Genomic DNA, 27,980 nt, shown 5'->3' with positions numbered 1-27,980 from the left:
CGCCCCCTGCTAGGCCCCGCCCCCTTCGCGGCCACACCTCCCGGCAGCCCCCGCGCCGGCCCCGCCCCGGTACCCGCCACGCTGCCCGCCAGCCGCGCTCAGGCCACGCCCACTCTGTGGCCACGCCCCCCGCTCCCCCCCCCCCCCCCCCCCCCCCGCACTCCCCTCCCCTGGGCCGCGGGTTCGAGCCCCGCCGCCCCCCGGTGCCGTTCCCGTGCCGGGTTCCGGGTCCGCCCGGCCCCGCCCCGCGCAGAGCAGCCCGGCGCGGCGGGGAGCTCCGGTAAGTGCCGGGCCGGGCATCCCCGGCGGGACGCAGCGCGGGCCCGCGAGCGGCTGCCGGCCACGTTCCGCGCCCCGCCGGGGCCCCGCCGCCATCCCCGTTCCGACGGGGCGCCCGCGGGGCGGGGGGGGCGCGGGCGGCTCCGGGGTCCCCGCTCGCACCGGGGCTGCTCCCGGCCGGTCCCCCCGTCCGCCGCCCCCGGCCCGTTCCCCCCGGCTTTCTGCGGGGCCCCGGAGCGCCCCTCCGCGCCTCCAGCGGCCGCCGGCGGGACCCGAGGCGCCTCCGGTCCCGTCCCGTCCCATCCCTTCCCGTCCCGTCCGGTCCCGTCCGGTCCCGTCCCGAGCCCCGCCGGGCCCCGCAGGACGCCCCCGGCTCCGGGGCGGCACCGGCCGCAGCGCCCCGCTCCCGGCCCCCCGGCCTCGCGGCTCGGCGCCCCCCGCCCGCGGTGCCGGTGCTTGCGCAAGGCCCCGGGGTTGGGTAACGCCGGCGCGGGCCCAGCCCCGCCGCTCGGTCCCGCTGCCGGTGCCGCCGCCTCCGGAGCGGGGTCGGGGCCCCGGGAGCGGCGGGGGCTCGGCGCCGCCACCCCCCCGGGGCAGCCCCGGTGGCGCTGGGGACGGTCCCGGGGCTGCCGGGGGGGGCGGGGGCCCCGCTCGGTAACTCCGGGGGGGCCCGGCCCCGCGGTGCCGCTCGGCCCCGAGCCCAGCCGGTGGCGCGGCGCCCGGCCCCGAGGGGGCTGCAGCTGCCGGGGGTCCACGGCCCGGCCCCCCCCCGCGGGGCAGCTCCTCCGCCGCCCCCCCCCGGCCGCGCTCCCGGCAGCAGCGGTCGGTGTGCCGCCCCCCCGCCCCCCCGGCTGCCCGCACCTGCTGCCTGCACCCGTGGCTGGTGGCGCACGGCCGGGGGGCTCGGCGGGGACCCTGCGCGGGTGCCCCCGGTAACCCCCGGTTATCCCCGGTAACCCCCGGTAACCCCGCGGCCTCGGGCTCCCCGCCGAGCGGCGCCGCCTCTCCCCTGCCCCGCTTTGCTCCGCTCCCCCCCCCGGGCACGGGACACCGAGAAATGCTCTGGCCCGGCCCGGCCCGGCCCGGTGAGCTCCCCGGGGGCTGGCGGAGACGTGGCCGGGGGTGGCGGGCGCAGCACCCATCCCGCCCCCCCCCCCCCCGCCCCGCACGGGGCCAGGACGGGCGCAGGGGCACGGCGGCGACCCCGGGGCGCGGGGCCGGGCGGAAGGGAGCGCCCCCGGGGGCCGTGGGACCGAGCCTGGCCCCGGGCCCCGGCGCAGCCCTGTCATTAGAGGGGAGCGGATCGCCGCGCAGCCCGGGCTCGCTGCCCGCGCCCACCGCGACGGAGCCGGCGAGCGGGCGCTGAGGGCGGCGCAGGGAGCGGGTCTGCCCCCCCCCCGGGCCCCCCAGCTCCTGCTGCTGCCACCCCGGGGCTGCGTCCCCCGGTGCCCCTCGTCCCGGTGCCTGTCCCCTTGTAGGATGCTGGCTCCCGGCGCTGTGCAGCCGCCGGCGCACGTCCCGCTCCCCGCAGTGCCCGAGCACCCCGCTGCCGCCCGACCCTCCCCGCGCCCCCCCGCAGGAGCGGGGCCTCTCCCTTGGCACGGCCGCCCCCAGCCCAGCCATGCTCGCCTCTCGCCGGCCCCCGTGCCCAGCGGGAGCCTCGCTGCGCGCAGAGGTGTGGCTGCCTCGGTAACAGTTACTGGGACTTGGCACTCGGGCTGTGTTTGGATAAAGTGGCCTGTTACGGGCTTGGCGAAACAAAGACTCTCGCTGCTGCTGCTGCTGCTGCTGCTTTTTTTTTCTCGCGCACCGGTATAAAAGCTCCCGGCGTTGTCCGGGCACTTGGCAGCTCGGAGCGCGGAGCGGGCGGACAGACAGACAGACAGACAGACGGCCAGCGGGCAGCTCAGCCCGCGGCAGAGGCTGTGCCAAGGGCCCCGGCCCCCCCGGGACACGCTCCTGTCCCGGGGGCACCCACGGGCCCTGCAGCACGGGAGCGAGGAGCGGTGGGAGCGCAGCGGTGCCGGGCGATGGGGTGAGTGGGGCCGGGCAGGGGCAGGGCGGGCACGCAGCCCCCAGCCCAGCCGGGGACATGGGGCTGGTGCCGGCGCCTGTCCCCGGGCATCCTGCCGAGCCCGCGGCGCGGCTGTGCCTGATCCCTCCCCGGGCGCACCCTGGGGCGGCCGCAGCCCTCGGGCCGGGGCAGGGGCTGGCGGCTGCCGTGGGATGGAGCCCCTGGGCCGGGGCTCTGCGGGGTCTGGCCGGCAGCTCCCGGGGCCAGTCCTGTGCCCAGCCCCGTGTCCCCGTGCTGCCGGGGGGGGGGCCGGTCCCCTGGGGCCATGGCGGTGGCACCGCGTGTGGGCGTGCGCGCAGAGCAGCGCCGTGATTCATCCCCTGGATCCGGTTGTTTTGAGGTCACCGAGCGGGGGGAGGAGGATATTTTTGGTGGCGGCTTCTGAAGTTGCTGTGTCCAGAAAACCTCGGCGGGCACGGGAGCTGTGCCGAGGGTGGCTGTGGCGTGGTGGTGGCAGCGGGCCCCACTCCATCCCTTGCTGCCTGCCATGGCCGTGGGAGCGGGCGCGGGCTCCCTGGCCCTCTGCGCTGCAGGCCCGGCTCTGCCGGGGGCTCACAGAGCCACACAGAGCCGCCAGGTGAGCGGGGGGGGCAGCGGGACCGGGGTGGGGGTACAGGGGTGGCCACACGCGCACGGCCACTGCAGGTGTCGGTGACCCGTGGGGAGCACGGTGAGCCCGGCACCCCGGGGCGCGGAGGCAGCCCTGCCTTGGGGCGCTGGTCACGGGCTGGTGCCGCTGGCACGGCAGTGCCGGGCTGGGGCTGCGCTGCCCCGGCTGGCTGCTGCGCCCGGAGGACGAGAGCGCTGAGCAATGTCCTGGACAGGAGCAGGGGGATTTGTGCTCGCAGCCACCAAATTCCTCCTCGTCCTCCCGCCGCCGTGGGATGGGGTGGGCAGCCAGGTGCCCTGGGCTGAGCTGTGCCCAAGGCTGCAGCCCTGCTCTCCTGGGGGCTCCTCATCACCACAGTGCCCACCAAGCTCCCGGTGCCACGGTGGGACAGGGACAGGGCAGGGCCCCACCCGCCGCAGAGGGAGGGGGCTGTCCCGCGACCCGCACGGCGTGGGGCTGGAGACAGCGCGGGGGCTGCGGGGGGTCCTCGAGGTGCCAGCCCCAGGCAGCACCCCCAGCCTGCGCTCCGCGGGGGCGCGGGGACCCCGTCCCACCGGGCCGGGGCAGTGCACGCAGCTCTGTGGGGACGTGGCCGTGCCTGGTCCCCCTCAGGTGCTCTGGGACACAGTGCACAGAGAGACGGGTGGGGGCCCGTGCATGGAGCATGGGAAAAGGGGACGTTCCCCCCCCCCAAAAAAAAGCCCCGGGGGGGGGGGCCCACGGCTGCTGGTGACCTGGTGCAGCGTTCCCTCTGGCAGCTCACAGCGGGTGTACGGGGGGCACAAAGCTGCGGGGAGCAGAGCCCCGCGGGGTCAGTGGTGCCCGTCACCACACAGCACCCGGCGGGTCCCCGCGTGGGGCCGGGCTGCCGGCCGTGGCACCGGGGCTCCTCGCTCCGCTGGCCGGGGCAGGGCTGGGGCCGGGGCACGTCCACCCGGCGCAGGGCACGGCCTGACCAGCGCCGCACCGTGCCTGTGGCAGCGCACCCGGAGCATGACAGGGGCAGTCCCCGTGGACCGGGCCCAGCTTGGGCAGCGGTGGCTGGGCTGGGTCCTGTGGCCAGGCTGTGGATGCGGCTCCAATGCCCGGAGCAGTGGCCACTGAAGGCTTCTCCCTGGCCTGCGGGCACAAACGTGCAGCACGTGGATGTGTGCCTGGGGCATCCACCTCTGGAGAGACACGGGGGTGCTGTGGGGGGGGCACGTGGGCTCGTCACGGGTGGCCAGCGGCACGGGCACAAGTGGTGTTGGTCCTGCATCCAAGGAGCAGCTGCTGGGTGCTGCCGGCCCGCGGCGGGGCAGAGCGGGCCCGGGTCAGGGAGCAGCCCCGGGAGCTCCAGGCGTGGTGCCGCGGGGCCGGGACGATGCCCTGTAATCGTCTTAGGCGGGATCAGGCGGGCAGGTCGAGGCTGGCCCCAGGAATGCGGCGGCAGCACCGGGGCGGGAGCAGCAGAGCCGGCTCACGCACAGGCACCGATCGGAGCCAGGCGGTAATTAATGGAGCAGAGCGGTGTTGGCAGCCCTATCTCCCTATCTGAGACCTGCCCTGCTTATCTGAGCGGGATTGTTCCCTGCAAACAAGAGCCCATTGTGCTGCGCCGAGGGCCTGGGAAACGCAGCACACGGAGCGCTGCGGGACCGGCTCTGGTGCGGGGCGGTGCTGCGGGGCGCGGGGGGCACCGGCCCCCGGGGGGCTCCTGCGGGGCCAGGGAGTGCAGGGACCAGGGCGCCCTCCCGTCCCCGCGGGGCTGCAGGGAGCGGGTGCGGGAGCCAGCGCAGCGCCCGGTGCGGGTGCGGGAGCGCCTGACTCGGGGCTCCTCGTGGCTCCTCTCCCGGCCGCAGCACGAGCTGCTGAGCCGTTTCCGCCCGGCCGCGCTCGCGGTGACTCAGCCGCCACCGGGGCAGCAGAGGCCCTGGCGCCCGTCACCCTTTCCAGCGGGGTCAGCCAAGGGCGCCCGCAGCCCTTGTGGCCGGCGCTGCGGCTCCGCCATCCCCGCGGTCCTGCTGGGTCCCCGCTGTGGCACCGCCAAAGGCAGGGGGAGCGGGGCAGTGCTCGGAGCCCCGCTTTTGGGCAAGGGGCAGGCGGTGCAGGGGTTGGACGCGGGTTAGCGCACGGCTCCTGGTGCCCATGAGAACACGGCTCAGGACTGCTTCCCAGCTCCGCTCTCCCCAGAGCAGTCCCAAAGGTGTTTAAGAGGCTCTAATCCCTGCGAGCTGCAGCCAGGATTAAACGCGGCAAAGCCTCTCAGGGCAGCGGCGAGCGCGCTCCCGCACCGGACCTGGCACCCCTGGGTGGGGGCCCGGCACCGCCTGCCTGGTGCGGCTGGGACAGGGGCACCGCAGCGGGGCTGCCCCCATGGGGCGACGCGGCCATGACCCCACAGCGGGGCTGGAGCCGCGTGGAGGCTCCGGCTGCACCCAGCCAGGCTCTTCTGGGTGCCTCTGCCCCCGCTGCATGCTCGGCACGTGCTGCCGCTGTCCGGTGGCTCATCCTCCCCATCCCCGTGCCCGGGTGCTGCCTGGCACAGCGGAGTACACGCCCTCCCCCCCCCCCCCCCCCCGCCCTTCCCCACCACTGCAGCCCTTGGGGCTGGGGGGGCGCAGCGGCACGGGGCCCCCAGGCAGGGTGCAGCCCACGGGCACGTTGCGCTGCGTGTCCCCGTGCAGGGAGCACAGCACCCCCGTGTCCACATGGGGTGCGGATCCTTCTGCACCACCCTTGAGTCCCCCTGCACCCAGGAAGGGCGTTTTGGGGGTCCCGGCTCTGCCGGGGCAGGCACCAGTTTGTGCCCCCCCACCCCCAGTTCCAGCCCCACTGGGCACACTGGCGAGACCAGAGCCACGCAGTTCCTTGCAGAGATGATGGGAACTGGGGCCTCCCGGCCGTCCCCGTGCCCTGCAGGGTGCGGTGGCCGCAGGGGCCGCAGGACGTGTCCCTCCCCGGGGCTGCGGGGCACACACCGGGGCTCCCCGTCCCGCGCCCCGGCCGGCGGCGGGGGAGTGGCAGCGGCGGTTTGGCGGGCGCCCCGGCAGGTCGCTAATCTGCGCTCGCTCGGCTGGAATGTGGATGTTCTGGCTCCGGCCCCGGGATTAGGGAGCAGCCGGAGCCGGGCAGCGCCGAGCCCAGAGCAAGCAGATGCGGGCAGAGCGCCGTGCCGCGCTTGGCCCCGTGTCAGCCGAGCGGCACCGCGCTGGGGCCGAGCCGGGCCCTAGGAGCCGCAGTCTCAGCGGACGCCGAGGCCGCAGCTCCTTGAGGCCGGCCGCAGCCCCCGCTCTGGGCACGGGATGGAGAGGGGGGGAGCGTGGCCCCGTGCCACCCGTGGCGGTGTTTGTGCTGGCAGGGTACGGCCAGGCACCCCGGCCCGGGGGCGGCGCACAAACGCCGTCCTTATCTGCGGCGTGCCTGCCCCGGCCTCGCCTCCCCTTGCTGATGGGCAGCAGCCACCTTGGCAAGGGCACGGGGCTGCGGGGACGGCTCCTGGAAAACCCCGCGGTGTGGAAATTGTGGCTCAGGGCAGCTCCCGCCCGCTCCTGGGGGCGCTGCCATCGGGGGGGGCGGGGGGGGAAGCAGCCCCCCTAAGGCCTGGGGGGGCCCAGCAGCCCGCGGCAGCCGGACCCCACGTGCGGGGTAGCGGCGGCGTGGGGCGCGCGGAGGGGTTGCAGGTGTGGGGCGGCGGGGCGGGAGGGGTGCCCATGCCGGGCAGCGAGGCACCCATGTGAGGCGCAGTCATCCATCACCACCCTCCGCGGTCCCCGCCGTCACGTGGGGCCGCCTCCCGCAGCAATAAACCCGACACGCCGGGACCGAGGGCTCAGCCGGGTCCCGGGGAGCTGCCGAGGGCAAGTGGGGGGGCGTGGGGGGCTGCGGGGGGCGAGGGGCTGGAGGAGGGCGCGTGGCAGGGTTTGGGGCGAACGAGGGCAGCGGCGGGACCCATGGGGGTGCCCGTCTGGGGGTCCCTGCCGCGCGGGGCTGGGTTCAGCGCACGCTCAGGGTCACGCCGAGGGGCTGGGCCCCGTCCAAGCCCAGCCCTGGGCCCCGCTCTCCTCCGGCGTTTGTCTTGGCGCCCGCTCTCCCGCTCGGACCCAGCGGCCAAGACAAACCCGGCTGGAGCCGGCCCCGGGGCGCAGCCTGCTCCGCTGTTTTCTTTCTCTCCCCGGCCCCCGGGTCAGCCGGAGGGGACGCCAAGCGCGGCCGCCCTCCCTGCGGGGCAGCCGTGGGGCTGGAGGTGGCACCCAGTGCCGGGGTCGGGGGCATGGCTGGGCAGCCGCACGGCCCCACAGGGCTCCCGGGGAGCCCCCACCGAGCCCCCCGCTCTGCTCCCCCAGGTTATGCTGCCCCAACACCGCCCTCTGAGTCCCCGTGAGAAGGAGAAGGGCTAAGCGGGCCCCGCGGCCAGCGCCATGAGCCACTCCCAGGTGTCCTCCGAGATTCACCACATCGTCTCGTCGGCCTTCGAGAGCGTAAGTGCTGCCGGGGGGCCGGGGGGCTGCGGGCAGTGCTCTGCCGGGCGAGGGGAGCCGCAGCGTCCTGGGGCACAGCATGGGGCGGGATGGCACGGCATGGCATGGCACAGCACGGCCCTGCTGGACCGAGGGGCTGCCAGCGGGGCCGCACGGTGCCCAGCCCGGTGCGCTGCCACGGGGCAGGGCTGTGGGGCTGGGGGTGCCCTCGAGGGCGGGCTCTGCCGGTGCCGTGCCCGGTGCCAGCGCGCGGCTCGGCTCTGCTGGGGTTTATGGGGCTGCCGGGAGCGGGGTTAATGATTAACCCCTTGTGGCACGCGGGATGGCTGCCCCATGCCATTGGGCAAGTCCCCATCGCCGCGGCACGTGATCGGGGATGGGACCTGCGGGTGGCACAGGCGCTGTGGCCCCAGCCCCTTCCTCACCGCTCCGCCACCCATGGATTTCCTCCTGCGCCCCCGGGTAAGCCGTGGCCTCGCATCCCGCGCTGCCCGGCCACGGGCTCCTGTCCCCACCCGTCCTGGGGCCCGAGGCTGGGCCATGCCGGTGGCAGTGCCACCAGCGTGCCAGGGACACGGGGCATCGCCCGCCAGAGCCGCTGCTCGGACGGGGAGGGCTCAGCCCCGGGGACCCGCGGAGGGGGCCACCGGTGCCCGGTCACGCCCGGCCAGGAACGGGGGCGGGTTTGGCACGGGGGGGGGGGGGGGGTCCTCGGCGTGACCGCGGCCAGGGTTCAGCGTGGGGGCACGGGGCTGGGGGCCAGGGCTGGGGGCTGCGCTCACAGCACAGGCAGCGATGGGGGGTCCCGGGGGGGGCAGCAGGGCGCTGGCGGTTGGGGGCGGCGTGCGCAGGCTGGGGACTGGGGGGAGCCCTGGGGGGGGCGGCTCCGGGGGGGCTCCGCCCGGCTTCTGTCGCCCCGCCGGGACGGGGCCCTTTGGGGTCGCCCCGGGTCGCGGTGGGGCGGGGGGCGGCGGGGGGGGGCTGGCCATGGGGGGGGGGCTGGCAGCGCCCCCGCCCCTCAGCCCGGGCGGGTCCGGGGGGGCGGCGGCGGCGGCGCGGCCCCGAGCGGGACCCGGGCACGGCCGGGGGGGGGGAGAAACGGGGGGGGGGGGGAACGGGGCGGGGGGGGCCGCGCGTGCCCGCGGGATGAGGGGGCGGGGCGGGGGCGGGGGGGGCCGGGCAGCCCCGAGCAGGCTCCGCGCAGCGCGGGGGGCGCCGTGCCGGGGGGGGGGGGGGCGCGCGGTGCCGGGGGGGGGGGGCCGCGCGGTGCCGGGGGGGGCCGCGCGGTGCCGGGATGCTGCGGGCGCGGCGCGGTGCCCTCTGCGGGCCGCCGTCACCTTGAGGCGGGCGCGGGGCGGCTCCGTCAATATTTGGCGAGGCGGGGGGGGGCCGGAGCCGCCGCCGTGACCTTCGCGGCCGCGCCGCCCGCCGCCCCCATAAAGCGCCGCCGCCGCCGCTGCGGGGGAAGCGCCCGGGGGAGGCCCCGCACCGCCCCGCACCGCCCCGCACCGCGCCGCCATGACTCAGGTGGGGACGGCACCGGCCGGGGCGCGCCGCGCCCGCACCCTGCGCCCGCACCCGGCCCCCCCCGCACCGCACCCGCACCCGGGGCCGGGGCCGGGGCACGGCGGGGGCGGGGAGCGGGCACGGCACCGGGCGGCGGGGGGGCGGCACCGGGGGGGCGACACCGGGGGCTGCGGGGCGCGGGGATGCGCGGTCGGGGCTGGGGGGACCGGGGGGGCCGGGGGGGGGCGGCGGGTCCCGGTGCCCGCTCAGCCCCGCGGCCGTCCCGCAGCCCGAGCAGGATGCGCTGGGCCCCGGCTCGCCCAAGTTCGGGGAGGAGGAGGAGGAGGAGAAGGACCTGAACAAGGCGCTGGGCGTGGAGCGCTTCGAGGAGATCCTGAGCGACTCGTACCCCCGCAACGCGGAGGAGGCCGGGCGCAGCTACGGCGAGGAGGACTTCGAGTGTGAGTGGGGCCGGGGGGCGCGGGCAGGGCCCCGGGCAGGGCGAGCGGGGCGGCAGCGCGCCCACCCCGCCCCGTTCCCCCAGATCACCGCCAGTCGTCCCACCACATCCACCACCCGCTCTCCACGCACCTGCCCCCCGACGCCCGCCGCAAGAAGGGAGCGCCCAAAAAGGGCAAGAAGAAGCGCCCCCGCGCCTCTGCCCCCGGCGAGACCCCCACCATCGAGGAGGCCGAAGAGGATGAGGACGAGGCGGGCGACACGGAGACGGAGCGCTCCGCGGAGGAGCTGCTGCAGGGCGCCCCGCCGGAGGCGGTGCAGGTGGGGGCCGGCCGGGGCAGGGAGCGCAGGAGCCGGGGGGCTGCTGGTGCCCGTGGGGCCGCAGCAGCAAATTTCTCCCCCCGCCCTTCGCCGCAGTTCTTCCTGCAGGAGGACGAGGTGGCCGACCGCCGCGCAGAAGAGCCAGCGGCACCCCCGGCACCGCCAGCCCCCCCGGCAGAGCCCTGCGGGGCTGTGTCCCCCAAGGCAGCCAGGGCAGCCAGGTGAGAAATGGGTCCGGGGGTCCGGGCACCCCGTCCTGTGGGGCTCAGCAGGGGTGGTGCTCAGCCCCGGGGTGGTGCCTGCGTTGCAGCCCCAATGCCGAGGAGGGACGCTCAGCTGAGGGCCCCGCCGCCGAGGAAGCCGGTTCCCCCGGCCGCCCCGCGGCCAAGTCCCAGCCGGGGCACCGGAGCTACAACCTCCACGAGAGGCGGCGGATCGGCAGCATGACGGGCGTGGAGCAGGCGCAGTACCAGAAGATGCCCACAGACGAGTCGGAGGCCCAGACGCTGGCCTCGGCCGACCTGGACTACATGAAGAGTGAGTGGGGTCTCGGACTGGCGGGCGAGGGGCTCTGGGGAGCACGGAGCTGTGCCGGCCGCTGCAAAGCTGGAGCCGTGCACGGGGCAAGCGGGGCTGGGGCCGGCCGAGCGGGGCTGGGCACAGGCTCTGGGCGCAGGGGATGCCGGGCACCGAGCACGGGCAGGAGCAGCGCCAGTGGCGCTCAGCCAGGGGCTGGCACCCAGGGCGGCTGGAGCAGGAGGCGGCGGCGATGCCTCCCCCGAGGGCTCTCCGGCTTGCAGCTCCGGGACTTCCAGGGCTGCTTTTGCCGTAACAGCTCCCTGGGGGCCTCTCTGCCCTCGGCGCACCCGCAGCCCGTTGGCAAGGGGTGCAGGGCGGCTGCTGCTCGCTGCTGGCCCCCCCGCTGCGCAGGTGCTTGCCAGCACACGGCCCCCATCCCCCCGGGCCGAGTCCCACCCCCTGCTCCCGTGGCCCCCGGCCCTGTGGTGGCCATTGCCCTGCCCCAGCTGCGGTCTGGGGGCTACTGCTGGGGAAGGGCTCCCCATGGCTGCGTGGTGCGGGGGGCTCTCAGGGCTGTGCCCCCCCACGGGTTACCCACCTGCCTCCACCGCCGTCCGTCCCCGTTTCTGGCAGGTCACCGCTTCGAGGACGTGCCCGGGGTGCGCCGGCACCTCGTGCGGAAGAGCGCCAAGGCGCAGGTTGTCCACGTCAGCAAGGACCACAAGGAGCCGAGCACGCGGCACCGCAAGCAGGACCGGCAGCCCCACGAGGTGGAGTCTGCGCCCGGGGGGGCTGGGGCACGGCGGGGGTCCCACTGCTCGCGGGGGTGCCGCGGAGGAGCGGAGCGAGTGGCAGCTCCGCGCGGGAGCATCCCCACGGGGCCATCTTGCTCAGGGCCCGGTGAACGGGGGCTGCCAGCGCATGGCCCCCCCGCTGCCGTGGGGTGTCCCCGCTGACCCGTGTGTGCCCGCAGGTGTTTGTGGAGCTGAACGAGCTGGTGGTGGACAAGAACCAGGAGCTGCAGTGGAAGGAGACAGCGCGCTGGATCAAGTTTGAGGAGGACGTGGAGGAGGAGACGGACCGCTGGGGCAAGCCGCACGTGGCCTCGCTGTCCTTCCGCAGCCTCCTGGAGCTGCGCAAGACCCTGTCCCACGGTAGGGCAGGGGGGCAGCCCCTCAGGGCACAGGCGGGCGTAGCCCTGGCCCCGCTCGCCTCAGCCCCCGCTCCCTTGCCCCAGGCGCCGTGCTCCTCGACCTGGACCAGAAGACTCTGCCGGGGGTGGCTCACCAGGTGGTGGAGCAGATGGTCATCACCGACCAGATCCGGGCCGAGGACCGCGCCAACGTGCTGCGGGCGCTGCTGCTCAAGCACAGGTGAGCAGGGGACAGCGACCCGACAGCGTCCCACTCCTCTGGGCTCTGCTCCCCACGGCCGCGGGGACAGCACCGTCCCTGGTGCCACCGGTCCCTGCCGGGACGCTGGGAACTCTCCCGGGGCAGTCAGTGCCAGCAGCCCCTCAGGCACGCGGAGCTGTCGGGCCGCCGCAGACAGCCCTGGGTTTGTCCCGCAGCCACCCGAGCGACGAGAAGGACTTCTCCTTCCCCCGCAACATCTCGGCCGGCAGCCTGGGCTCGCTGCTCGTGCACCACCACAGCACCAACCACGTGGGCGAGGGCAGCGAGCCGGCCGTCACCGAGCCCCTCATCGCCGGCCACGCTGTGGAGCACGACACGCGGATCGACGTGGAGCGGGAGGTGAGCCCGGCACCACCACTGCGCTGTGTCCCCAGCCCCCCCCTCCCCCCCTGCGCGCCTTACTCTGTCCTGCTGCCGCTCCTCATCCTCGGGCCGGGCCCTGACCTGAGCTCCGCCGCACACTCTGCCCCCCCAGAGGGAGGTCCTGGCCCCAACGCCCCCGGCTGGCATCACTCGCTCCAAGTCCAAGCATGAGCTGAAGCTGCTGGAGAAGATCCCAGACAACGCCGAGGCCACGGTGGTGCTTGTGGGTATGGAGGGGTGGCAAGGGGGGGGTGGGGGGGCTCCACACGCCAGGCACCCTGAGGTGACCCCCTGCATCCCTTGGACGCCCACAGGCTGCGTGGAGTTCCTGGACCAGCCCACCATGGCCTTCGTGCGGCTGCAGGAGGCCGTGGAGCTGGACTCGGTGCTGGAGGTGCCCGTCCCCGTGCGGTTCCTCTTCGTGCTGCTGGGGCCCAGCAGCACCCACATGGACTACCACGAGATCGGGCGCTCCATCTCCACCCTCATGTCCGACAAGGTGAGCGCCGCCTCCTGGGCCGCGTCCCGTCTTTGGGAATGTGTCCTGGACGCGTCCCCTGCCCGTGCCCCCGCCTGGCTCGAGTCCCCTGGCCGGGGGCTCTGACCCCGCCGTCCCGCAGCAATTCCACGAGGCCGCCTACCTGGCCGACGACCGCCACGACCTCCTCAACGCCATCAACGAGTTCCTGGACTGCAGCGTGGTGCTGCCGCCCTCGGAGGTGCAGGGCGAGGAGCTGCTGCGCAGCGTCGCCCACTTCCAGCGCGAGATGCTGAAGAAGAGGGAGGAACAGGAGCGGAGGCTGCTGCTGGAGCCCAAGTCCCCCGAGGAGAAAGGTGCTGGCGGGGCCGGGGCAGGGCAGGGTCTCGGCGGCATGGCAGGGTCTCACCGCCCGTCCGTCTGTCCCGGGGTGCAGCACTGCTGAAGCTGAAGGTGGTGGAGGGCGAGGGCGAGGATGAGGACGACCCCCTGCGGCGCACGGGCCGGCCCTTCGGGGGGCTGATCCGGGACGTGCGGCGGCGCTACCCCAAGTACCTGAGCGACTTCAGGGACGCGCTGAACCCGCAGTGCATCGCAGCCGTCATCTTCATCTACTTCGCTGCGCTGTCCCCAGCCATCACCTTCGGAGGGCTGCTGGGTGAGCTCTGGGGTGTGCTGTGCTGCGTGGGGACGGGGCACGCAGTGCTCGGGGGGATGGAGCAGCGCGCTGCCTGGGGACAGCAGGGCGCAGACCTGTCCCGCCTGCTGTGCCTGACCCTGTCCTGCCCGCAGGGGAGAAGACGCAGGACCTGATCGGGGTGTCGGAGCTGATCATCTCCACGTCGCTGCAGGGCGTGCTCTTCTGCCTGCTGGGCGCCCAGCCCCTGCTCGTCATTGGCTTCTCGGGGCCCCTGCTCGTCTTTGAGGAGGCTTTCTTCACGGTGGGAACGGGGAGGACATTCCTGGGTGCTGGGGGGGCAGAGCCCACGGCTGGGTGCTCTGCCCGGCCCTGGGGCTGTCCCTGCCGCTGACACCCGCCCGTCCGTCTGCCCGCAGTTCTGCACGTCCAATGGCCTGGAGTACCTGGTGGGACGCGTCTGGATCGGCTTCTGGCTCATCCTCATCGTGCTGGTCATGGTGGCCTTCGAGGGCAGCTTCCTGGTGCGCTTCGTCTCCCGCTTCACGCAGGAGATCTTCGCCTTCCTCATCTCCCTCATCTTCATCTACGAGACCTTCTCCAAGCTGGCCAAGGTGAGCCAGGGGTCCGGGATGCCTGCGGGGCAGTGCTGGGGCCAGGACGGGCCTGACCCCCCCCCCGGCTGCTGCAGATCTTCCAGGAGCACCCCCTGCACAACTGCACGAGGGCCAACGGCACGGAGGCGGAGGCCTGGAGGGACGGCAGCACGGCCCCGGCCAACAGCACGGGGGGCCGCGCCGCCGCCAAGGTGACGGGGCAGCCCAACACGGCGCTGCTCTCGCTGGTGCTCATGGCCGGCACCTTCTTCATCGCCTTCTTCCTGCGCAAGTTCAAGAACAGCCGGTTCTTCCCCGGACGGGTGCGTGGGGCAGGCGGGACAGCGGCGCGGGCGCTGCGCGGGGCCCTGGGGTGAGCCCGGCTTTGGGGGGCAGGGCTGAGCTGGGGGGGGGGCGGGCAGGGGCTGGGGCTGGGCTGACGCTGCTCTGCCTCCAGATTCGGCGGCTCATCGGGGACTTCGGGGTGCCCATTGCCATCCTGGTGATGGTGCTGGTGGACTACAGCATCCACGACACCTTCACGCAGGTCAGCACCAAGCCGCCGCCACGGCGGGACCCCCCCCCCGGCCCCGTTCCCTCCTGGGCCTGGGGGTGATGGGCACAGGCACCGGGCCCCACGGCACTCGGCCACCTCGGGCTCCTGGCGTCCCCCTGCCTCAAGCCCCGGGGGTCCAGCCCCATCGGGTGCCTCTGTGCCCTAGCGTGGGGCGGGGGCCTCCTCGCTCCCGGGGAGCCGGGGGCTGGGGCCAGAGCCTGCGGTGCCCCCCCAGCATTTTGCGCCCCCCCACAGAAGCTGAGCGTGCCCAGCGGGTTCTCGGTGACGGCCCCGGAAAAGCGGGGCTGGGTGATCAACCCCCTGGGCGAGAAGAGCGACTTCCCCGTGTGGATGATGGTGGCCAGCGGCCTCCCCGCCGTCCTCGTCTTCATCCTCATCTTCATGGAGACGCAGATCACCACGTGAGCGCGGCGGGGCCGGGCTGGGGGCCCAGCAGCACCGTGCGGGGCATGAGCGGGGCAGGGGGCGCCGTGCTGTGCCGTGCTATGCTGAGCCATGCCTTGCTATGCTGTGCCGTGCCGTGCTGAGCCATGCCAAGCTGTGCTGTGCCAAACTGTGCCATGCTTTGCTGAGTTGTGATCATCTGTGCTGAGCCATGCCATGCCAAACTGCCATGCTAAACTGCCATGCCGTGCCGAGCCTTGCCAAACTGTGCCGTGCCATGCTGAACCGTAGCATCCTGTGTAGTGCTGAGCCACGCTGTGCTGTACCGAGCCATGCCAAGCTGTGCCATGCCGTGCTGTGCTGAGCCATGCCAACAGTCCGCCCTTGTGCCCAGGCTGATCATCAGCAAGAAGGAGCGGATGCTGCAGAAGGGCTCTGGGTTCCACCTCGACCTCCTGCTCATCGTGGCCATGGGCGGCTTCTTCGCGCTCTTCGGGCTGCCGTGGCTCGCCGCAGCCACGGTGCGCTCCGTCACGCACGCCAACGCGCTCACCGTCATGAGTAAGGCCGTGGCGCCCGGGGACAAGCCCAAGATCCAGGAGGTGAAGGAGCAGCGGGTCACCGGGCTGCTGGTGGCCGTGCTCGTCGGTAGGTCCAGCCCTGCCTGCCGGGGTCCCAGGTGACCACAGGGCCTGGGCAGCCATGGGGGGGGCAGGGAGGGCTGCAGGGGTGCGGGGGTCAGTGGGCACTGCACAGACACCCCCCCCCCCCCCCCCTCTGCACAGGGCTGTCCATCGTCATCGGGAAGCTGCTGCAGCAGATCCCGCTGGCCGTGCTCTTCGGGATCTTTCTCTACATGGGCGTCACCTCCCTCAATGGCATCCAGTTCTACGAGCGCCTGCAGCTGCTGCTGATGCCCCCCAAGCACCACCCTGATGTCCCCTACGTCAAAAAGGTTGGGGGGGGGGGGGGGGGGGCGGGGGTGTGCCACGGGTGGGTGAGGCCGTGCCCTGCCTGGTGGGGTGCGGGACCCTCGCCTGAGGCACCCTCGGCTGTACCGGGGTCAGGGGCACCAGGGCACCTGTGGGACCCTTGCCTTGGGGCTTTGGGGGGGGGGGGGGGGAGGGGGGGCACAAGCAGGGCTGTGGGAGCCAGGTCACAGGGTGGGGGCTCAGCAGGGTGAGGTGGGGGGGACGCAGGGCCCCGTGCGCACCGTCCCTGATGCCCGTCCCCGCGCAGGTGCGCACGCTGCGCATGCACCTCTTCACCGGGCTGCAGCTGGCGTGCCTGGCCGTGCTGTGGGCCGTCATGTCCACGGTGGCCTCCCTGGCCTTCCCCTTCATCCTCATCCTCACGGTGCCACTCCGCATGTGCCTGCTCAGCCGCATCTTCACCGACCGCGAGATGAAGTGTGTAAGTACCAGCCCCGCGGCGCCGGGGTGCGCCGCAGCCGTGCCCTCCTCAGGGAGGGACTGGGACGGCAGGGGGGCGGCAGGGGGGCGGCAGGGGAGCCCCCCGCTGCGCGCTCAGCCCCCCGCTCCTCCAGCTGGACGCAGACGAGGCCGAGCCCATCCTCGACGAGCGGGAAGGTGTGGACGAGTACAACGAGATGCCAATGCCAGTGTGAGCCTGTGCCAGCCAGCGAGCCGCCCGCGGGGCCGGGCACGGCCAGGCCCCCGTGCTGCCGCCCTGCGCGGGGCTGGGGGCAGCGGCTGCGCAGCCGTGCCCGGCCGGGGACAGGCACCCCGCGCCCCTGGGGGTCTGCTCTGCCGGCCGGGGGCCCCCTGCCAAAGAGAAGCCGTCCCGTGGCCTCACCCCACCGGGACCCCCCCCAGGGCACCCCGCTCGCCGCTGCTGCAGCACAGGGGGCCCGTGCCTTTGGTCCCCCGCCCCCCCGGACACGTCCTGACCACGCCGTGGGGCAGAGCCCTCCCACCACTCCCCTGCAGTGCTGCAGGTCCGTGCCCTGCCCCAGCTCCTCTGCCACCCTGGCCTGGCCCTGGGCTCCTGCCCGACAATCAGGTGTTAACTGAATACCACCGTGTTTTATTTAACGTAAATGGCAATAAACAGCTTTATAGCGAGCGTGGCGGGATGAGGAGCGCCGAGGCAGCCCGGTGTGGAGGTGCGGGGGGGGCAGCCCCCCCTGCCCTGCCCCACGGCCGCCCGCAGCAGGGCAGGGCTGCCGGCAGCACCCGCACACCGCGCACGGCGGTGGGGTGCTGGCCCTGGGGACCACGGCCCGCCCCCCGCCACCTCCTGGGCAGCCCCGGGGCCGGGGGCAGCCCGCTGCCTCGTACTAATAAAGAGAACGGACTTTGCACACTTTTCACCAGTTTTATTGTAAAGTTAACCCCTGCGTCCCAAGCACCCCCCTCCTCCCGCCCAGGGCCCCGGGAGCAGCCCCTGTGCAAGTGGCCGCGGCCCTGCCCGACCCCCTCCTGCCCCAGCGTGGGGCTGCCACGGCCCCTACGGGGGGGGCCAGGCAGAGCCTCCCCCCCCTCCCCCCCGCGGTGTGTTGGGGGCCCCGGACCCCCCACCCAGGACCGCCAGAGCCCTTCAGCGACCCTGAGGCCGGCGGGGCCGGGGGTGGCCGTCAGGGGCCCGCGCCCCCCGGCGTCACGCAGCCCAGGGCTCCCGCCACGCAGCGGTCACGTCGCGCCCCTTCCCCACGCTCACGGCAATAAATAGCTCGCACCACCCCGGCCCCACGTCGCAGAGCAGGTGCCCGCGGCTGAGCCCCGCTCCCCACGGGAAGGGGGCAGCTCCGTCCCCCCCCCAGCCCCGGCCAGGGGCTCCGCGCCCGCCCCAGCGCCCACCCGGCGAGGGCTGAGCCCCCTCAGAAGCGCAGCTCCCTCAGCTTCTGCCGCAGGTAGTGCTTGGCCTCCTCGATGCCACTCACCTTCTCCAGCTCCGTGTAGGGCAGCTGAAACGGGACAGGAGTGTCAGTGCAGCCCCACGAGCTGGGCGGCTGCCTCTCACCCCCCCCCCGGCACGTAGGCTGGGCAGGGAGAGCCCCCCTGGCACGGGCAGACCCCACAGGGGCAGGGGATCGCTGGGGGACAAACGGGACTCGGGACCCTTCCCGTGGTGCGTGTGGGGTCAGCGCTGCTCTGTCCCCAGGGGATCGGCAGCTGCCCCGCGGCCGGCACAGCCGGGCGGGGAGCGCCCTTCCACTGCCGGTGCCCCCAGGCGGCCGCGGCTCCCTGCCCTCTGGCCAGCCCCACGTCGGGCAGAGCCGGAGCCCGCACGGCTCCGGAGGTCCGGCTGCACCCCCAGCCTCCCCCTGGAGCCCCCGCACCGGGCCCAGGGTGTGGGACTGGTGGTTCCTCCTCCGTTCTCCACGAACCGTGCCAGGCCACCAGGAGATGGAAGGGGACAGCCCTCGGGTCTCTGCCCCGCAGAGGGGAGGCAGAGCGTGGCCATGGGGGGCACGGCGCCCATCAGCCCCCCACACGCAGCCTCCGGCAGCGGAAAGCCCTGAGCCGAGCCCCGGTCACCACCTCCCCCACACGGCGCCGTCCCGCAGCCCACCGGGGAGCCCTAAACGTTCCCCCTGCCCTGCGCCCCCAGACCCCGGTGCGTGAGGGGGGCACCCCCAGGGCGAGCACGGGCACTGCTGGGGCCCAGTCCCGTTGCCCGCACCCAGCCACTGCCTGTGGACTGTGGGGAAAAACCCCAACCGCCCCATTCCCACGGTGGCAGGGCCGGCCCAGGGCTGCCTGGGGACAGAGGGAGGCTCCAGCTGGCACCCGAGCGCCCGCGGCCACCCCGGGGGCTGGAGGAGCCGCGCTGTTTGTGCCTGCTTCAGCCCCGTGCGGGGCAGCGGCCGAGGGCTAACCCGACACATCGCCCCGCGGGACAGGCGCTGCCACCCTCGGCGGCCTCACTCTGCAGAGGAAACCTTCCCCTCCCCTCGGGGCCAAAGGAAACGCAAGGAAACCGCAGGCTCGGCCCCGCGAAGAGGCAGCGACAGGGCTGGGTGCGAGCCCGGAAGGAGCCGTAGGGGGAAGTGCCCCACGTGCGGCCGGGGGGGTCCCTGGGGGGGTCCCCGGGGGGGTCCCGTTACACCACAGGCACCTGGCGCTGCTCGGGGGCCTCCCCCCCCTCGGGAGCTGCAGGCCTCCCCGCACAGCGGCCTGCCCAGGAGGCGGCTTTTTTGCACCAGCTCAAGGAGAACCGGGGCCAACGGCGGGCGCCCTGCAGGGACGGGGCGTGGGAGCCTGGCACAGACGCAGGGGCTGAGCAGAGAGCTTCAGGCCCAGAAGAGCAGCCCAGGGGCATTTCCGTCCTTCTGGCCAGCTCCCACAGCCCCCCCCGGCATCCCCAGCTGCAGGGAACAGGGAGGGACACGCGGCGGAACGGGCAGAGCCAGAAACGGTCCTGGGGGGCCCAAGGCTAGATCCTGACACGGTGCTGCGCGGGGCCCGGGGCCTGTCTGCTGCCGTCACAGCAAACACGCCGGGCGCAGGCCGGGGGAGAAAACAGCCACTGACACGGCACGGGCAGAAGGGACCCAGGCCCCTGGCTGCGGGGGCTCTGAGCCGCGCGTTTCTGGCCGCTTGGCCCCGGCACCGCCGCCTCCTCCCACGCTTGGCTCCGCGCGCCCAGCGCCCCGGGGCTGCCCTGCCCGAGCACCGGCAGCACGGAAAGCTCCTGGGGCCAAAGGGGCTGGGAGCGAGCGGTGCCACGGCCAGGACGGGCTGGGGACGGCAGGTGGGGCCGCTATTCCAGACAGGATCCCAGGAGGGAAGGGGGCTGGCGGGGGTCAGGACCACCGGGGGAAAACAGAACTCTGCCTCGGCAAGGGCCGAGCGCCCGGCCGCCCACACCAGGCCCAGCCCATGGAGCCCAGCGGAGGACGGGAAGGGAGCGGGTGCGAGACCAGCAACGCACCCCACGGGTACCGCGGGCAGCCCCGAGGCGCTGCAGCACAGAAGGAGCCGTTGGAAGCCAGCCATGGCCCCACGGCCGCCGGGCCCGCCGGGCAGGCCACGCAGCGGGGAGCTGGCACGCACCGCGGGGACACGGCCGGGGCCGCGGCGTGCCAGCCGTGCCAGGCAGCGCAGGCCCAGCAGGGAGGTGGCAGCGCCGCCGCCAGCAGCGGGACGTCAGTTAAGCACGAGGAGGGCCGAGCGGCCAGGCCCAGGGCTGTGAGCGGAGCGCCCTGCCCGGCGGCAGCCCCGGCTCCAGCAGCATCCCGCGGGAGGCAGCCCATTTAACAACCCCGCTAACCCCATTTAGCAACCATTTAACAGCCCCGCTAACGAGCTGGGCAACACCGAGCGCCCCTCGGCGGGGCCGCAGGCAGCACGGGGCCAAGGGGTGCAGCGGGTCCCCGCGCTGCCCTTCAGCAGGGCCCCCCCGGGCCGAGGAACAGCCCCGGGCCAGGCTGGGGGCCGCCCCACGGGAGGTGGGCTGGCAGGAAAGGGACGGGGGGCCCGGGCAGACAAGGGCTGGGGGAGGCCGGCGGCCCCCGGGCCAGGGCAGCGCGGCGAGGGGCGAGGGAGCCGACCCTTCGCTGCCGCACGGCCTGGAGCGTGTCCAGCGCTGGGCGGCCCGGCCCGAGGCGGGGGCACGGGGGGGTCAGGGCAGGGCCGGGGCACACGCGTGGTGCTGGCAGAAGCGCGACTGCTCAGCCTGGAGAAGGGGAGGCCTGGGGGCACCTTGTCTACAGGCACCCGGGAGGAGATGGTGAGGACAGAGCCAGACTCCCCGTGGTGCCCAGCAAACGGGACTGAGGCAGTGGGCACACCTAAAATATAGGAAACCCTACTTACACTTCAGCAGCTGGTTGTCTGAAATGTGAGAAGAGGCTTTGTCTGTGAGCACGGCTGGACGCTGGAGCAGGTGACCCAGAAAACAAGCGACCTCCAGCGCTGGAGGCCTCTGGGGCTCGGTCGTGGCACCGAGCAACCGGCCCCAGCGCGCCCTGCTCGCAGCAGGGGCTGGGCTCCACCTTCTGCAGGGCCCTGCCAAGCGCAGCTCCCCACGGCTCCCGTGAAGGCGCCGGGAGGAAGCAAACCTCAAACGAGAAGAGCAAGAAGAACAGCCGAGCTGCGACGGGGCCTCAGCTCGGGAAGGAATTAAAGCGCCCGGGGTCCTCCTTTTTGTAAAGGGCTGACCAAAGGGAACAGGAGAGACCTCTGGCACCGCAAGCGCAGGGAGAAGGTAACCGCAGAGCCGCGCGCCACTGGTGCGGTGCCAGGCCTGGCGGCACCGCGGGCAGCCAGCGGGCCTAAAACCACCACAGGCCCCCGCACGCAGGGCCGCAGGGAGCCGCCGGCACGGGGCGCTGCGGGCGGGGGAGAAAGGACCCGCTCAGAAAGGCACCGAGTGCTCGCGGGCAGAGCTCCTCGGGTGGCGGCAGGCTGTAGCTGTCCCACACGGGGCTCTGGCGGGGGAGCCGCCGGGGTTGGGCCGGGGGCCAGGACGAGCTGAGCTGGCTCACCCCACGCAGCCCCGTGCCGCACGCGGGGGCCTCAGCGCCGAGGGACGGAGCCGCAGGACAGGGGCCACGAACCGTGCGTGCCACGCGCGGCCCACGCGCGACTCCTCTCCTACCTGCCCGCCGCTGCCTGTCGGAGGGGGCACGCGGGGGGGGGGGGCAGCGCGCTCCTTGTGGCACGCAGGAAGCGCCCCGGCACGGCCACGGGGGCAGCCCCACGCCCCGGCCCCCCCAGCGAGGAGCAGGGCCTCCTGCAGCGCGGCCCCCAGGGGAGCCCAGCAGCAGCGCTGCCGTCATGGGGCGCCCAGAAGCCACCATGAACATGGGATTCTGGGCCCCACGCTGCCAGCTCCGGGGTCAGGAGCCGCGGGGCTGGCGGCAGGGGAGGGCCTGCAGCCCTGTCGCACCGCCGCGTGCCTGAGCGCGGCCCCGGAGAGTCTCTGACTCTCTGCAGAGAAGTAAACGGGGCGAGAGCCCCGCGCTTCTCAGCTGCCTTCCTCGGGAGCACCTCCCCTCCGGCTAACGGCTCAGGACAGCCAGACGCCAGCCGCACACGCCGCAGTAACGCCCCGAGCGCACGCAGACACCAGGGCGCTCACCGAGGGCTCGCCACCCCCAGCCACCGCCCAAAGCCACCCGGCCCCCAAAGCCGGGGTCACTGAGGGGGGGGCTCGCCCCACGGCTCCCCCCGCGCCGGGAGGAGGAGCTGCCTCACCCTGCCCAGCTCCGCGCAGCGCCGAGGACGGAGCAGCAGGACGGGGGCCCCGCGGGCCCCGCAGTGGCAGGGGACGGGCCGACCCCTGCTCGCGTGGGGGCCAGGCACGTGCCCCACCCGGGTGCCAGGGCTCCTGCTGCCAACGCGGCCGGGTGGGAGCCCTGGGGCGGGACGGGGTAGAAAGGAGCAGGGAGCGCGGGGACGGCTGCTCGGGGGCGGCCCCCCAGCAGTGACGCCAGCTCCGGGCTGGCCCCCCCGCCGCGTTTGGGCCGGCCCCGTGCCGCCAGGCAGCGCCGGTTCCGCCCGAGGGGAAGAGGGGCCGGGAGCAGCCCGGGCACTCACCTGCACCAGACAGTAGCCCAGCAGCCGCAGGTGCCTGTCCCGCATGGCTCGCGAGCCCACCAGGATGTCGGAGTTCTGGCAGTAATGCCACTTGTCGTTGACCGACAGCACCACCCTGCAGGGACAGAGCGGCGGCAGGAGGGCAGCACCGCGGGCAGCACCCGAGGGCGCCGCGCCCGCCTCCCCGGGACCGTGCAGGAGGGAAGCAGGGGGAGGGCACCCCGCTCCCGGCGGCGGGGGGGGAGCAGCCGTGCCCTGCGCGGGACAACGCTGCGCCCCCGTACCTGACCCCGCGGGGTGCAGGGGGGCCGGGGCGGCCGTGCTGCAGGGGCTGGGGGGGCGCGGGGGGCTCTGCTCGGTACCTCTGAATCTCGTCGGCTGCCGGCGGCCCCTCGCCGGGCCCCCTGGTGGGGCTGGGCCGGCACGGGGAGGGCGGAGGGCAGGCTTCCTCGGCGGGCGGGGGGCTCCGTCCCTCCGCGTCCTCCTGGGCCTGCTCCCCCTGGAAGCAGCCGTGCTCGCGCTGGGGGCAGCCAGCCGCCGCCGCCGCCTCCTCCTCCAGGATCTTGCCGATGGGGAACTGGAAGAGGGTGGCCGCGGAGGAGCCCCGCGGGGAGCAGTCGGGGGTGCCGGCGGGCTGCGCGGAGAGGCACTCGGAGGGGCTGCTCAGGGTGGAGCTGCCCTGGCTCTCCAGGGAAGACTCTTTGCTCAGGCCGCGGTAATAGTCCGAGGGAGGCTGGTAGCAGGGCCCCCCCGGGGCCGGGCACAGCGTGGAGAGGAAGCGCCCCGCCAGGTTGTTCTCCCGGGGGGCCGGGGGGCTGCCCGGCGTCTCCGGAGCGAACGGGGCAAAGTCCTGCAAGTCCGAGGCGAGGGCCAGGACGCTGGAGCGCAAGGAGATGGCGGCGGGGGACGCCGCGGCGTGGGCGGGGGGCGCCTTGGAGGCCGCAGGGACGCGGGAGAGGGGCAGCACCGTGCCCGAGCGGTTAATCCACAGCAGGAAGTCTGCGGGGGGAGCGCGGGGTCAGCACCGGGCCCGCAAGCCCGCTGCGATGAGCGACGGGCCTGGGGACCCCGAGAGCCCTGGGGCGGGAACGCGCCCTGGGCCGGCTCCGTGGCACCCGGGCTGAGCTGGGGAGGGCAGCGACCACCAGCTGGGGCTGGCCCTGCCCCGAGCGCCCGCCGCAGAGGGCCGGTACCTGTGCAGTATCCGGGGGGCAGCACCTCGTCCTGCCGGTAGCACTCCTCTCCCACCAGCTGCCGCAGCGCCTCGGCCACGAGCCCCTTGTAACTGAGCAGGGACAGAAGGCTCGGCACAGGCCCGCCAGGCCCCCGGCCCGCCCCCCAAGCACCCCAGCCCGCCCCCTCGCTCCTACGGGGCACGCCCACGCCCCGGACGCCGCCGCGCTGCAGGGGACGGGCAGTGGGTGCTGTCGGGGCCCTGCTCTCCTGCGCGCCCCCTCTCACCTGTACTTCCTGTTGGCCTCGTCGGCCGTCAGCGCGTGCTCGAACATCAGGACGCGGTAGCGCGGGTCGAGGCGGGGGCCGCTGTAGTCGCGGAACTCCAGCTCCACCGCCGCGTCCAGCAGCGAGAGGTAGCGGCGCACGATGAGCGCGTAGGGGCTGCCTGCAGGGGGACGGGCGGCTGGAGGCGGCCCCGCGGCTCCCCACCACGCGCCCCCGCCGCAGCCACCCCGAGCCCCCTGAGCCGACGCGCCGTGCTCGGCCCGGGGCGTCCCAGAGCCGCCCCCACCTCGCCGCCAGGCCTCAAGGGCCGGGATTCCCCTGGGCAGGGCCCGACGTACTCATCACGTTGGTGATGAAGGCCGGAGAGAAGACTTGGTGCAGGACGGTCTGGGGGAAGTGGCTGAGCTGGAACATGGACATGAGGATGTTGACGGTGGCCAGGGGCGAGCTGCCCGCCTTCTGCTCCAGGATGGCCTCCAGCTTGGGGAAGAGCTCGCCGTGGTTGGACGGGCGGTAGTTCATGCGGCTGAAGGGAAACACCAGCTTCTGGATCACCTGCGGCCGGAGGGAGACGGAGTCGGGCCGGGCCCCACAGGCAGCCCCGGGCCGCCCCGCGGAGCGGGCAGGACGCTCACCTTGCTGTCCAGCTGCTCCCCGCGCTTCAGAAGGAAGTTGGCGATGGTATCGAGCAGCCGCGGCTCGCGCAGGCGGTGCCGGGCCACGTACTTGGCGATGAGGGCCATGGTGTAGGGGGTCAGGTTCTCCGCCTTCCTGGGAAGCCACTCTGCGGGGCAAGCCGCGGCGGGGCGTCACGCAGGTGCCGGCCCCAGGCCGCCGCTCCCCAGAAGCGACCGCGGAAGCGAGGGTTGGGGGGAGGCGACAGGAGCCTGGCAACGGGGCCGAGATCCGAGCAGCTCCCCGGCAAACGTGCAGTTACCGGGCTCCCGGCAGGCCGAGGGACCCCCGCCCCACGCACCCAGGCAGCCCAGGCAAAGAGCCCCAGCGTGCAGGGGACAGGGGCGGTTCTGCAGGACCCCCCCGGAACCAGCCCGCTGCCCCTGGCGCCCAGCACGAAGGGGCAGGCGGGGCGGTCGCCGGCAGGGTGGTGCAGAAGCGTCTCCTGCTCCAGCCGCCAGCACCGCAGGCCTGGAGCTCCGCATGGCCCCGGCCGGCCCCGGCACGGCCCCCGACGCGCTCTGGGGCTGGAGAAGAGGCTCTAAGGCCACGGAGCGCACCGAGAGCGCCCCGGGGCGAGGCTGGCAGCCGGCCGGGCCCCCGCCCCTACCTGCCATGCTGCGGATGAATCGCTCCTGGCGGTTCTCGTAGAAGAGCTGGGAGCTGAAGATGGCCTCCAGGGCCTTGTTGTTGGCCTCCTGGGCGCACAGGGCCAGCATCTCGTCCAGCAGGGCCAGCTCGTGCTCGCGCATGGCGCTGACCTGCCCCAGCGTGTGCCGGACGAGGCGCAGGATCTTGCGGTTGTTGATGAGCTGCTGGTCGGAGGCCGGGTGGCCCTGCAGCGCCTGCGCGCGCAGCCGGTAGTAGGAGAGGAGCAGGAAGAGGGTCTGGGGGTGGCGCTCCTTCTCCAGGTGCCGCTCCAGGCTGCTGAGGCACGACTCGACCAGGGGGTGCGGGCTGGACGGGTGGAGCCTCATCACGCTGCTGAACACCATGGAGACGTCCTTCTGGTTGAAGCGGCCCAGGCGGCTGCGGGACTCGTCCTCCAGCACCCGCACCAGCGGCGACTCCCCGGGCAGGCCTGCAGGAGGGGCAGCGTCAGGGACCCCCGCGCTCGCCAGCTCAGGCGCGAGACCGTGGCCAGAGAGGAGCAGGTCCGTCACGGCTGCGTCGGGCCAGGGAGGAGAAGGGGGAAGAGCAGAGCTCGGGCTGCACCGTCAGCGCCTCGGCACTGCGGAGCCAACCCTTCGGGGCCCTCGGACCGTCCCCTGCCACCCCACCGATGCAGAAGTGCATTGACTGATCTGCAGAAGTCAGGCTGATTTTTTAGGCCCCGGACTCCCCCGGGATGAATAATGCACCTCAGAGCACCTAGAGCTTTGCTTAGAAACCAGCCCAGGCGTCGGCACGCCACCAAAACAGAACCTGCCTGCGCGGCGGGAGTTTATCCTTGCACGTTTCTAACTTTCTCCTCTCAGAGTTTGTAGCTTCGATGCGGTCCTCCGCGCTCAGCTCCCGGGGGAGGCACTTCTCCTAACTCCGGGCTCATTATTTGGCCACAGAAGGACGAGAGGCCACGGGCACAGCGCGGTTACGAAAAATGGCAAAGGCCGTGCCTGGCGTGTCAGGAGAGATATTTCCAGCGGGCGCATGAAGCGTTCTGTGCGCCGTATGAGGCTCCCGGAGCCCGCTGATCTCCCACGCCAGCTGACAGGATTTCGGTTTTTAAAAGGGCTTTAAAGAAAGCAGGGCGGCAGGGGGTAAGTCGCTGCGCGTTACCGTTAATCAGGAATCAGTCGGGAGGTGGGAAGCGAAGAATTGGTCTGAGCGGTTGCTTTGTTCCCCCAACTGCCCTGGGAAGGGCGGGTTAGCACCTTCATTAACGAGCCGGTGAGCAGGGAGGGCTGGCTCAGGGAACAAAGCGTGGGTCAAAACCAGAGCAGGCCGGGGGAGCCCAGCTCGGGGGAGAGGCGGCCGACAGCCCAGAGCTCGGTGCCAACGAACACGAAGCACCGCGGGGCCGAGGAGGGCAGAGACCTCCCCCTGCCTTTGGCAGGACCTCGACTCCTGCACCGCCCCCGGTAGGCAGCGGGCGGCTGGGCACGCGGCTCGGCGCGGCAACGGAAAACCGAACCGAGTGGCTGGGAAGGGCAGCGTGGGACGCGGCAGCACGGGGCGGGGAGGGCAGGCACCTGCTGCCACAGGCAGCCACCGCACGTCATCCCTCCGCAACAGGCGGGAGGAGGACACGGGGAGCCCTGTGAGGCCCTTCATCAGGCTAACGAGGGGTCTCTCGGGACACTGCCTGCAGGCCGGAAAGGCGGCAACAAGGCCGGAGAGGCTCCGCGACACGAGGGGCTGCTGCCGCGGACGAGGATCCAGAGCCGCTGGAAGGCCCCTTCCTACGAGGCGCCCGGTGACCCGAGGCCCCCAGCTCCCGCAGGAGCAGCCCCCTTTGTTTCCATCCCGCCGCGTGCCCCAGGCAGAGCCTCCGCCCGCAGAGGGCTCAGCTCTGCCTGCACGCAGCCAGCACGGGCAGACAGATTCATGCTCGGCAGCTCCCGTCCCAGCGCACCGGGACCGGCGGGCTCCCTTCTCCCCATGTGACCTCGGAGCACCCACCGCCCCCCACGGCCCTGCCCCGGCGCAGGACCCTCGCGGGGGACACTCACCCAGCGCGGCGGCGGCGTAGAGGCAGTTGACGATGCTGAAGTTGTCGAACTTGGGGCAGCCGCTGATGATGGCCTGGCAGAGCGTCTGGAACTCGGGCTGCTCCAGCACCTGGCCGGGCCCGCGGCTCTCCCCGGTGACGGCGGCCGGGCCCTGCTGCTGCTGCAGGAGCTGGCCCAGCTTGTGCAGGGCGATGGGGTAGTGGCTGGCGGACACCTTGCCGGGGTTCTGCGTCACCCAGCGCAGCACCTCGCCGACGCTGCGCGAGCGCTCGATGAGGCGCTTCATGGTGAAGAAGGTGTCGTAGCTCATCTTCTCCTGCACGAAGCCCCAGCTCCGCCTCTTGCCGGGGCCCCGCGGCCTGCCGCCGTCCGGGGCGGGGGGCGGGGGGGGCGCGGCGGGGGGCACGGCGTGCAGCAGCCCATGGCCGTAGGCGTCCAGCGGCAGCAGCACGGCGCGGGGCTTGGCCCTGCCGGCGCAGTAGCAGGCGGGGAACATCCCGGCCCCGCCGCCCTCACCGGCCGCCGGCCCCCGCGGGCCGCCGGGCCGCGCACCGGGGCGGCTCAGGGCGCGGAGCCATGGCGGCAGGCGCAGCATGGCGCGGCCGGGGCGGCGCGGGGGGCTCCGACCGGCCGGGGCAGCCTGCGGGGAGAGGAGGCGGCGCTCAGCGGGGCCGCGCCGGGCCGCAACGGGCCCCGCCCGCGCAACGGGAACGGAACGGAACGGCCCGGCCCCGGCCCCCCGGCCCGCCCCGCGCCCCCCCCCCGGCTCCCGGCCCCCGGCCCCGGCCCCGGCCCGCCCCCCGCGCCCGGCCCCGCGGCAGCCCCGCCCCCCCCTACATGGCGCTCGCGGCCGCCCGGGACCCGCCGCGCCCCGCGCTCAGCGCCGCCCGGCCGCCGAGCCCGCCATCTTCCCGACGGCCCCCGCGGCGCCGGGGGACCGCCCCCCCGCGCGGGACGCGCTTCCGGGGCGGGGCGGGGCCGGGCGGGGC

At 74.2% G+C, this 27,980-nt stretch overlaps 2 protein-coding genes across 6 annotated transcripts; one reads left to right on the top strand and one right to left on the bottom strand.

Annotated features, from left to right (window-relative positions):
- Nucleotides 1-144: 144 nt before the first annotated feature.
- Nucleotides 145-17,010, top strand: SLC4A2 (solute carrier family 4 member 2). Of its 5 annotated transcripts, XM_066991046.1 has the most exons (23): nucleotides 145-280; nucleotides 7,289-7,423; nucleotides 9,219-9,390; nucleotides 9,474-9,709; nucleotides 9,806-9,930; nucleotides 10,020-10,246; nucleotides 10,862-10,998; nucleotides 11,202-11,382; nucleotides 11,466-11,601; nucleotides 11,799-11,982; nucleotides 12,119-12,233; nucleotides 12,321-12,505; nucleotides 12,627-12,840; nucleotides 12,921-13,142; nucleotides 13,277-13,425; nucleotides 13,541-13,735; nucleotides 13,813-14,040; nucleotides 14,175-14,264; nucleotides 14,529-14,695; nucleotides 15,073-15,326; nucleotides 15,464-15,633; nucleotides 15,918-16,091; nucleotides 16,225-17,010. In XM_066991046.1, the coding sequence occupies exons 2-23, from the start codon at nucleotides 7,364-7,366 to the stop codon at nucleotides 16,303-16,305; spliced, it is 3,702 nt and encodes a 1,233-aa protein (XP_066847147.1). In that variant the 5' UTR covers nucleotides 145-280; nucleotides 7,289-7,363; the 3' UTR covers nucleotides 16,306-17,010. The 5 variants fall into 5 exon arrangements, with proteins under 5 accessions (XP_066847147.1, XP_066847144.1, XP_066847148.1 ...); XM_066991043.1 differs by having other exon boundaries at nucleotides 9,474-9,930; XM_066991044.1 differs by lacking the exon at nucleotides 145-280 and adding an exon at nucleotides 2,175-2,314 and having other exon boundaries at nucleotides 9,474-9,930.
- On the bottom strand, nucleotides 17,002-27,980 carry FASTK (Fas activated serine/threonine kinase). The gene is made up of 10 exons (XM_066991062.1): nucleotides 27,829-27,980; nucleotides 26,992-27,631; nucleotides 24,930-25,400; nucleotides 24,280-24,428; nucleotides 23,983-24,199; nucleotides 23,645-23,804; nucleotides 23,377-23,468; nucleotides 22,546-23,182; nucleotides 22,184-22,298; nucleotides 17,002-17,604 (listed from the first exon to the last, which is right to left on the bottom strand). The coding sequence occupies exons 2-10, from the start codon at nucleotides 27,584-27,586 to the stop codon at nucleotides 17,518-17,520; spliced, it is 2,523 nt and encodes an 840-aa protein (XP_066847163.1). The 5' UTR covers nucleotides 27,587-27,631; nucleotides 27,829-27,980; the 3' UTR covers nucleotides 17,002-17,517.

The sequence above is a fragment of the Anser cygnoides genome, chromosome 2, assembly GCF_040182565.1.
Source record: "Anser cygnoides isolate HZ-2024a breed goose chromosome 2, Taihu_goose_T2T_genome, whole genome shotgun sequence".
NCBI classification, from domain to species: Eukaryota; Metazoa; Chordata; class Aves; order Anseriformes; family Anatidae; genus Anser; species Anser cygnoides.
This window is presented reverse-complemented; position numbering and strand designations above follow the sequence as displayed.

Bases quoted from the DNA above. Each gene is read 5' to 3' on its own strand.
- SLC4A2 (XM_066991043.1), top strand. From the start codon at position 7,364: ATGAGCCACTCCCAGGTGTCCTCCGAGATTCACCACATCGTCTCGTCG. The intron at 14,265-14,528 runs GTCAGCACCAAG...GCCCCCCCACAG, and splicing joins TCCACGACACCTTCACGCAG to AAGCTGAGCGTGCCCAGCGG. The intron at 16,092-16,224 runs GTAAGTACCAGC...CCGCTCCTCCAG, and splicing joins CCGACCGCGAGATGAAGTGT to CTGGACGCAGACGAGGCCGA.
- FASTK (XM_066991062.1), bottom strand. From the start codon at position 27,586: ATGCTGCGCCTGCCGCCATGGCTCCGCGCCCTGAGCCGCCCCGGTGCG. The intron at 25,401-26,991 runs GTGAGTGTCCCC...CCCCTCCTGCAG, and splicing joins CTACGCCGCCGCCGCGCTGG to GCCTGCCCGGGGAGTCGCCG. The intron at 22,299-22,545 runs GTACCGAGCAGA...CTGTCCCTGCAG, and splicing joins GCAGCCGACGAGATTCAGAG to GGTGGTGCTGTCGGTCAACG.